At 40.7% G+C, this 9,413-nt stretch overlaps 1 protein-coding gene across 1 annotated transcript; it reads left to right on the top strand.

Annotated features, from left to right (window-relative positions):
* Window positions 1-200: 200 nt before the first annotated feature.
* LOC129376060 (uncharacterized) lies at window positions 201-5,527 on the top strand. The gene has a single exon (XM_055055489.1). It carries the CDS (start codon window positions 201-203, stop codon window positions 5,337-5,339), a length of 5,139 nt encoding a protein of 1,712 aa, XP_054911464.1. The 3' UTR covers window positions 5,340-5,527.
* The last annotated feature ends 3,886 nt before the right edge of the window (window positions 5,528-9,413 follow it).

Genomic DNA, 9,413 nt, shown 5'->3' with positions numbered 1-9,413 from the left:
TCCCACACACTGTTGTTACCAAGCAACATCAGCTTACGTCACAGGGGACTTTGATCTTTGGTGACAGCACCCAATTCCAGGATGCTCAATAGTAAAAAAAAAATTTCATCTCATTCTTGATTTGTTTCACTTCTAACAGAGTGACACGCGATTCCAGAAAACGATACTGTAAAACTGTCGAAAATCACTTTCCTGGCAAGATGTTTCAAAAACCAGGGAAAGCCATGAAAACGGACTTCTACGAGGCCGAAATACTGAAGTCCCTCGACGGACATTTTCCCAAATCGGTCGCCCACATCGACGAGCCTGCAAACGTGGACAGCATGTTGAACGAAGAAGCGTCTTCGGATTCGAACGCAGAGAAGATGTTCACAGCGGAAAACATTCCAGAAATTGTGAAACTATTCAAAGAGGCCGACACTGATGAAAGTGGAGGCCTGGACATGGACGAATTTTATGAGATGATGGCGCAAATAAACACAGATATCACAAAGGAGGAGGTCCGCGTCTTACACATGAAAATTGACACAAACTGCGATCGAACGGTGGATCTCGGAGAACTTCTGCACTATCTCCTGCAGAGAAATGAGCAAGCAGAGACTCTGGACTACAAGAACATACTTTTCCCATATGATTTCACGTACACACAGACTGACTGTCTGAAACCAATTGTGAAAATGATTTGCCGACCCTCCAATCTGAAAACCACCCAGGATTTCCGGGACTACTGCTTAGTGGAACCGATCAGATCTTACAAAAACTATAATTACATCACGGTCACAACAAATGGCACGCTGAAATACTGGTCGAATGACCTAAAGATATCAAAATGTATTCCCCTTCAAGAAAGAGAGACGACAACACCTGCATATCACCATACCCCCAAAATGCATGTTTTCGATGTGTTGTACATCAGCGATCTCAAAATGCTCGCTGTCTCAACGTCTGACAGAGAGATCTTATTCTATAATTGTGAGCACTTTTCTGATTTAACGAGAATCAAATTCTGCATCTTGGAGGAAGAGTTTACAACCATGGACTACTATTGTAATGGGAACAAGGGCATTTTTGCGTGTGGCGACTCAAGAGGATTTTTGTTTGTGTACGTCTCCTATTACATCCACGACAATGGCCTTTTCAACAAGAAGAAGTTCCAAAGAAGCTCTTTTCGACACTACCCAACTGTGACCGTCTCGTCTCTGCTGTCTTCCACCTGTGAAAACTTTGACAGTCTTAGGATTTTCATGTTTGATGACATTTGCACTCAAGTGCAATACATTCCATCTTTACAGTCTTTTACCGTGTGCGGTGCGACATCCAAATTCATGGCCGTCGTGGAGTGCATGTTTGACCAAGAGAGAAGCGAGCCTGCTGTCAACTCGCAGATCTATAGAAGCCCTGGGAACTACAGATACTACAAGTCCGTTGCGTATTCTCCTTGGTCCAGGTATTTCTTGACCGGTGGAATGTCTGGCGTTCTACGGGTGTGGTTTCCTCACAAAACCAAGTCATATGAACGTGAATTAATAGGACATAAGGAAACTGTCACCCATGTTGTGTACAATTCCATAGAGAAAATGTTTGTCACCATATCAGCAGACAAACAGATATGTTTTTGGACTGATGGAGACTGGAACCTCAAGCAGCGTATTATTCCCAGTGGCTTGATACCAACAGCCCCAATCACCAGTGTATGCTACAACATACACAACAATGAGTTTTATGTTGCTAACTCAGTTATTGGAAAATGTTTTGGAAGGGGAACCAATGTTTTCCATGAGACCTTGAAATCCCACCAAATGCCTTTGTGCAGTATGCTCTATCACGGGATTTATAAGCAAGTTATCTCTGTTTGCCAGAAAGGCATTGTGACGGTGTGGGATATCTTGACCGGAAAGGCTGTTATGGAGTTTGACCTTACACCAAGCAAGCAGAAGATTGCTGGAAACACATTCATGTCATTCGATGACGTCAACCGCAAACTGATCACTATTTCTTGTGACAGGTTAATAAAACATTGGAACTTTAACAGCGGAGAACAGCTGGAAACCCTAGAAGACACCTTGCCGAATGACGTGACCTGCATTGTCCTCATGAACGATGACATGTACATTTCCACAAAGGATTCCGCAAAAATCTTACAGCTGGATTCCAATGGGAAGATAAGAAATGAGTTTGAGCATTTTCTGTTGAGCGATATTTCCTCGATGGATCACCATGACGACAAATTGATTGCCGCATCCAGCAATGGCAATGTTCTCACGTGGGATTTGGAAACGTTCACTGCTTTGTACTATATCAACACAACAAACAACCCCAAAATACAAAGTCTTGAACTGTACCTTCGCCAGTTAACGCTTTCATATGATGTCTTGCTCGAGGCTACTCTGAAGCAAGGCGAAGAAAAAAGAGTTCTACTCGTAAAATCTCTGAAGAACAGAGAGGTTAGTGCTACAACAGGCACACTGCTGACAATAGGAGATCTTTACATTACGGCATGGTCAACGACAATAAACGGAGGACTGATAAGTAGGTTCAAGGCAGTCATACAAGATGGTGCTAAGATTACTTGCGTGTCACTTTCTGAAAGTGAAACAATTTTACTGACAGGTGATAGCTATGGAGTAGTTTGTTTGTATGATATTGAGGATTTTGGTCTTCAAACAAATGATGATCTGGAATATGAGACAATCAGTGGCTGGATATACCCTTCTCAACCAACTCCACTGATAGCCTCGTGGAAAGCCGGGACTTCTGAGTTGATAAGTGTTGCATGTGACCCTGCTTGCGAGAAAATAATTACAGCAGAGGTGGATTACAACGTGAAACTCTGGTCAAGCACTGGTACCTTTGTTGGCATCTTTGGAAAGGATCGATGGGTGAACATGGTTCCAAAACAAGTTCCGGCGGTAGAAGACATAGAGATAACTGGTCCAGAGAGTTTGCCACAAGAAGAAGAAAAAGCTTCAGATGGCATGGAGTTTGACTACATGATCTACAAACAACCGTTTTTGTTAACTTTAATACATTATCTTCAAGAGACAAAGTACATGCAATGTTTGACGAGGCCATTGCCGGAAAATTCTTCTCCTATTGACATTTCAGTTGAAGGTGCAATTGCTCAGTTTGCTAAAGTTAGGAAGGAATTGCTCTTCATGAAAAAACTGAAGCAAATGTACTATGAAGAATTCCGTGGCAATAAAATAAGATATCTGTCTGGACTTTTCAACGTGCCTATAGAGCCGGAAACATCCACAAAATCTCCAAGTGAAGACGAGGAGAAAAAAGCTGAACAACCTACGGATGAGGTCCAGGTGCAGCCTGAAGGTCTTGAAACCCAACAACCTCCACTTATCTCAGACATCACAGCAAGTGATGAGGTTGAAGAAGCGGAAACATCAGAAACATCTGAAGGTGATTATCCATTGGCTGGCTTTGACAAAACCCATGAAATCATCAAATTGTTAGAAAGCGAAGAATTACCGATATTATCAGGCGAAAAGGAAGAGGCGAAGTCATCTTGGCCTATGGAATTATTACAAGAGGCCCAGACTGAGCCGCCAACAGATGAAACGGAAAGTCAGGGCCTTTTGGAAAAGCTGCCTATGAAGAAAACAAACCTTGATAAACTACTAGATAAACTGCTAGCATTGCCACCACAGATCCAAGAAAGGCCTCGGTTGAGTCGGTCAGAAAGTGTAAGGAAGAGCATATTTGAAAAGCAGTTGAAAAGTGATGATATTGAAACTCCAGGTGTCATTTTGTCATTATCAGAGAGATTAAAAATACTTAAGTCAATCCAGGAACAATTTGACTTACTTGAACCTGAAGAGTCTGTAATTGAGGAGGTTAAAACACCTGAAATGCCCTCTCCACCATTACCACAAATAAAAATGGTAAGGTTCACAGATCCACTTGAGCAGCCAAAACTTGCCGAGTCCCTTAGACATAAGGCTGGGCAAAAAAAAAGTGTTCTGAGAAATGCGGACGAAGTAGAACAAATGCCTGTACCTCCAGCAAAGACCCCAGAGGAGCTGCTGCCTTCAGTTGTTCCATTCCACGAAAGCCGATTTATGCAGCTAGATCGAGAGAAGCTTGACAAGCATCCCATCAGTGATTCGAAAATGTTTGGAGTTGGTCCATCTCCGCAGACGTCAGTCACTAAAATCGATCTTATGAGTAGAGCAGAAAGGAAGCGACAAAAAGAATCAATCACCGAAAGGATTAAAGCCCTACATGATGGCCTACCCTTTAGACCTGTGACGACACAAGCCGAAAGTCAGATTAAAGCAATGAGAAAGACCTCTCGTACTCCTTCATTAACGCCACCATCCAAAAAGGCTTCTTTAATCCCAACACAGCCACCCAAGCTGAGCTTGACTCCTGCAAGTCAAGCTCAGCCATTCAGCATCTCAAGACTAATCATGAGCAGATATATGGATGAGAAGGAAACGATAGTCGAACCATCAACTTTAATGAAGGTGGAGCCCATGAAGCCAACAACGGCCCCCGAAGGCCCTTCCAAGGTGGCAACCACGCAGAGAGGCAGAAGAGGCTCTGTGTCTGAGGTGGAAACAAAAGTTCAACCAAAAACGGCTGAGAGCGAAGAAAAGCCACAGCCTGCTCCTGTGTCCAAGCGTAAAAAATCCAAGTGCTCAAGAGGACATATACACGAAGACGACGAGATTTGTATTGAAGAATCGCCTTTAAAAATGCTACAGCTCTCAGACAGCGACGACGAGTTGCATCCTCCACAGAAACCTGCGGCCCAAGAACAGAAGAAAAGAAGACGGTCCACAAAAGTGTCTGTTCAGGAGAAGAGAAAATCTGTTCAAGCACAGGCGTCACCAACATCCAAACCTTTGGAAAAGCCAGAGCGCCCGCAGGTTAAACTGAAGCCGCCTACTCCCCCGACTCGATCAGCCACGGCGTTTGAGGTGGCGAGAATACGCAGGTGCAGATTCGGACATTTGTACGCAGTTGAAAAACGTCTTCCAGTTTTGCCGCCAATAACGAGAAAGGCATCCCGTTCATCGACTCAACAACGGCCACGTTCATCGTTGTCTTCTGAAAGAAAAGCTTTCCTGATAGATCATTCACACAAATGCATCAGTGAAGCCATGCACGCGAAGAGAACAAATTTTCTTTTATTACCACCAATATCAGAAAAGGCGGCGTCCCCTGCAGATCAAATGGAGGTGAGCGACAGGGACGAACTCCAACGGAGACCTGAGGTGTCGGAAGATGTGGAGACCACCCCAGATTCAGAACCACAAGCTCTGGAGAAAACCGAGGAGGTTCACAAACAAATTAAACATGTACACTTTGAACCAGAGTAGAGTCTTCTGAACAGAAAAAAAGAACAGAATTGCATTTGGTCGGCTTTAGGAATTTACCAATTCAATACACTGTGTGTGTTGTCTTCTGGTCCATCATTTGGGGTTTTCTCCGGGCGCCCCGGTCTCCCCTCCACCCCAAAAAACCCTGTTTCCATATAAAGACTAACTTTGAAGTGTAAAGGAGTTTATCTTGCTCTTGGCCAATATCAAAATTGGCTTGTGAATGCGGTCATTCGGTAGATGATGGCACTTTTAATGCAAAGTTGGCTCTTTTGATTGACTTTTAATATAGGTTTTAATGCAACTTTGCATAAAAACGTAATTATTTACCAACTGATGCTAAGTCGACACTTTTAATGCACTTTTACACCAATTTTTATGCAAATTTGCATTAAATTTAAAAGTTTGTCAGATTTCTCTGAGTTCTATGTTACATTATATTATATTATATTGATTGTGTCTATTGTATGTATGTGTTTGTATGTATATTTTACACGTGTATTACATAAATATATTTAAGTGAATGTATCTAAATAAAAAAAACATTTCATACTTGCTTTTATTTGCAGTTATTTCATATCTGTGGGGTGATTTGTGAACTACAGCAATTTTTGCTGTAGTTCACATTTATTCAAAAACCCTCTAAATCAGACACTGCTACATTATGTTCTGTTAAAATATAATAATTCAACTATTTCCAGACGAGGCTGAGCCCTTAATATTTCAGGACCAACATGTCTGGGACCTTTAATCAATGTAACAGTGACACAATACAAAGCAAAAAATGCCATTAGGCCGAGGTTATTAGTCACTTCAGCCATTAAATATCAAAAAGCTATTTTGAATCTTACAGGCAGACATGGAAAAATAAACAATAGAATGTTTTGCTGACTCTTCATGACCTTCTCCTTGATATTTACCAAGCTTTCAAAGGCTGTGACCACTTATGGGGACCAAAGTGTGACCTAATATGGTGTGTTTTTGTTTTTGGGGGGTTAAGAAAATAGCATTCCCTTCTCCTTACTGTGCAATCTCTTATATTTACATATTTGACCTTTGTGTCAATATGCATGCTTCCAATAACTTACCGCTGGTTGCCGATGAGATATTTCTAATCTTTTCTCTGTACTACAGAAACGAATGAAAGACTTTGCAATGACCTGGTAGCGTGTGTGTAAGTGTGTTTTAGCATTTCTCACCTTGTAAGCCCCCTTTTTTTCCAACAAATACTTCACGAAACCTGGACCCCATAAGAGGGGCAGTTTTTGGTAGAGCTGGGCGGATCAATCCAAAATACAGATAATATCAATACCAAGTTGATATCAGTATCAGTATCAATACTTTAGTTTATACTTCTACTTCAAAATCAATTTTGTTTTTATTTGCTTTGATATATATATATATATATATATATATATATATATATAATATATTATATATATATATATATATATATATATATATATATTAGGAAAAAATGCTCATGGATCTACTTTGTTTTTCTTTTGTTTCTATTTGTCATGTTAATATGTTCTTAAAGTATTTCGTAGTCTATAAAGCCTATAAATTTTGTCCAAATTCTGTTCTAGGTTTTAACAAATTCATTCAAAGGAAGGCTCTCACCCCCAAGAAAACACCTAAACGTCAGAAGTTTGATTTGTCAAACTTGATTCAAAGGTATTTATTTCATATTGGCATCAATGACATTGGCCCTGTATTTACTTTACCAAAACATGAAGACTGAATGCAAATTTAGTTTGGGTTAGACTATGTAAATGAATGAAAAATGAATAGAAGTCATTGTAAAGTTCTTGTAAAGATATTATTTACAATGGTCAAGAAATATAAAAGGCAATCCATTATTTATAATGGATATAATGGATTAAATGGTAATCCATCTGATGGATTACCATTTATATTTCTGGACTATTTCAAGAAATGTGTGTTTCTGATCTTGTATTTGATGTAATGTAAGGACCATTTTCCCAACTAAAGTGATCCGGGCCCCATAAGACGAAGTTTTGTTTTAGGATTAGGGATTAGAGTGTGAATGGAGTTCAGGTTAGGTTTTAAAAATAAGTGAAAAATGAATAGAAGCCAAGGCAAAGTCCTTGTGACAATAGAAAGACATACAATGTGTGTGTGACTGTGTGTGTGGAAAGGAGCTTCAGATAATTTGCATATATTGTCAATTAACCTTCAGACGATATAAATGAATGATTATAGAAAAAAAGTCTCGTGCTGCCAAAAGCTTCACTCTGTTAAAATGGCAAGCAGAGACGGAGAGCTCCTTCTCTAGGGCGGCGACACGTTCACTAAACCCCCTCATCTCTGATTGATGGTAGTTGCTGGTGTCCCGGTCATTCACCCAGTGGATAAAACTGGATCAATGTGGCAGCCATGGTATTTTACGATGCCAATAAGATGCTCTCTTAGTTTCTTTCTCTGCTATAAACGGAGCTGCTGGGGTAATGGACTAGGCAGGTACTTGTAAAGTCAGAACAACCCTCGCTGTAAAGAAATGGGATTCCAGTGTGCCTCTCCCTTCAGAGATGAGTGGTGCTTTTCAGGAGTCGTTTCCACTGACCTAAAAATGGAGCCCTTCTCCAGCCCTGCAACATCCCTCATCACACATTATAAATAATGGATTACCTTCTATATTTTTTGACTATTTCAATATCAAATGTGGGTTTCAGTGTTTATTCTGGTCATGGTGTGAAGAGCTTTTCTCAGTTTGAGGTGAGCTTGGGATCTTTGCTGGATGCCCCCCCCATCTCCTCTGCCCGTTTCCTGTCTGATAACTGCAAAAAAGGCCACCAGTGCTATACCAAGACATGCCCAAGTGTGCAGCTTATGCACCAGATAGGTTGTTGTTGGTGTGACGAGGTGCTTGTGACACCAACAATACCATATCACTGCACCCAGTGGTAGATGTGAGCGCATACACACCACTGCCACAAGATCTGTGCTAAAACGACGCAAATAACGCAGCAATGATCCAGAAACAACATTACCAAATCTAGTTCACTCTCATATTTTGATTTTGGTGCCATCGGCCATCGTTTCTAAACTGTTGCCTCTGAGAGCAATATCAACAGTTTAAGAAAAGCTACATATCCATCTAGATATTACTAGCTAGCTATCTGGCTAGTTAGCTACCCAGCTAGGTAGATATCTAACTGAGCAGTTAGCCATCTGTCTAGCTTTTAGCAATGCAGCTTGCTATCTAGCTGTCTGTCTAGCTTTTAGCAATGTAGCTTGCTATTTAGCTATCTGTAAAGCTTTTAGCAATGCAGCTTGCTATCTAGCTATCTGTCTAGCTTTTAGCAATGTAGCTTGCTATATAGCTATCTGTCTAGCTTTTAGCAATGTATCTTGCTATCTAGCTACCTGTCAAGCTTTTAGCAATGTAGCTTGCTATCTAGCTATCTGTCTAGCTTTTAGCACTGGAGCTAGCTATCGAGCTATCTGTCTAGCTTTTAGTAATGTAGCTTGCTATCTAGCTATCTGTCGAGCTTTTAGCAATGTAGCTTTCTATCTAGCTATCTGTCGAGCTTTTAGCAATGTAGCTTGCTATCTAGCTATCTGTCTAGCTTTTATTAATGTAGCTTGCTATCTAGCTATCTGTCTAGCTTTTAGCAATGTAGCTTTCTATCTAGCTATCTGTCGAGCTTTTAGCAATGTAGCTTGCTATCTAGCTATCTGTCTAGCTTTTAGCAATGTAGCTTGCTATCTAGCTATCTGTCGAGCTTTTAGCAATGTAGCTTGCTATCTAGCTATCTGTCTAGCTTTTAGCAATGTAGCTTGCTATCTAGCTATCTGTCGAGCTTTTAGCAATGTAGCTTGCTATCTAGCTATCTGTCGAGCTTTTAGCAATGTAGCTTGCTATCTAGCTATCTGTCTAGCATCTTCGGATGTCCTTTATTGGATATATTTTTTTATGAAACAGCCCAAGCATAGAGTGTGGCAAAACCTTCCAATAAAAAATATCAGTAAAAAATGTTCTGCCCTTCATGTCTTGTCTGGTTTAATTATTATGAGGTGATGTAGACGCCTGGTGTAGTTCTGCCCCAG

The sequence above is a fragment of the Poeciliopsis prolifica genome, unplaced genomic scaffold (assembly GCF_027474105.1).
Source record: "Poeciliopsis prolifica strain line A6 unplaced genomic scaffold, Auburn_PproV2 SCAFFOLD042, whole genome shotgun sequence".
NCBI lineage: Eukaryota > Metazoa > Chordata > Actinopteri > Cyprinodontiformes > Poeciliidae > Poeciliopsis > Poeciliopsis prolifica.
Note: the sequence above shows the minus strand (reverse complement) of the source record. Positions and strands in the feature narration are given on the sequence as shown.

Bases quoted from the DNA above. Each gene is read 5' to 3' on its own strand.
- LOC129376060 (XM_055055489.1), top strand. From the start codon at position 201: ATGTTTCAAAAACCAGGGAAAGCCATGAAAACGGACTTCTACGAGGCC.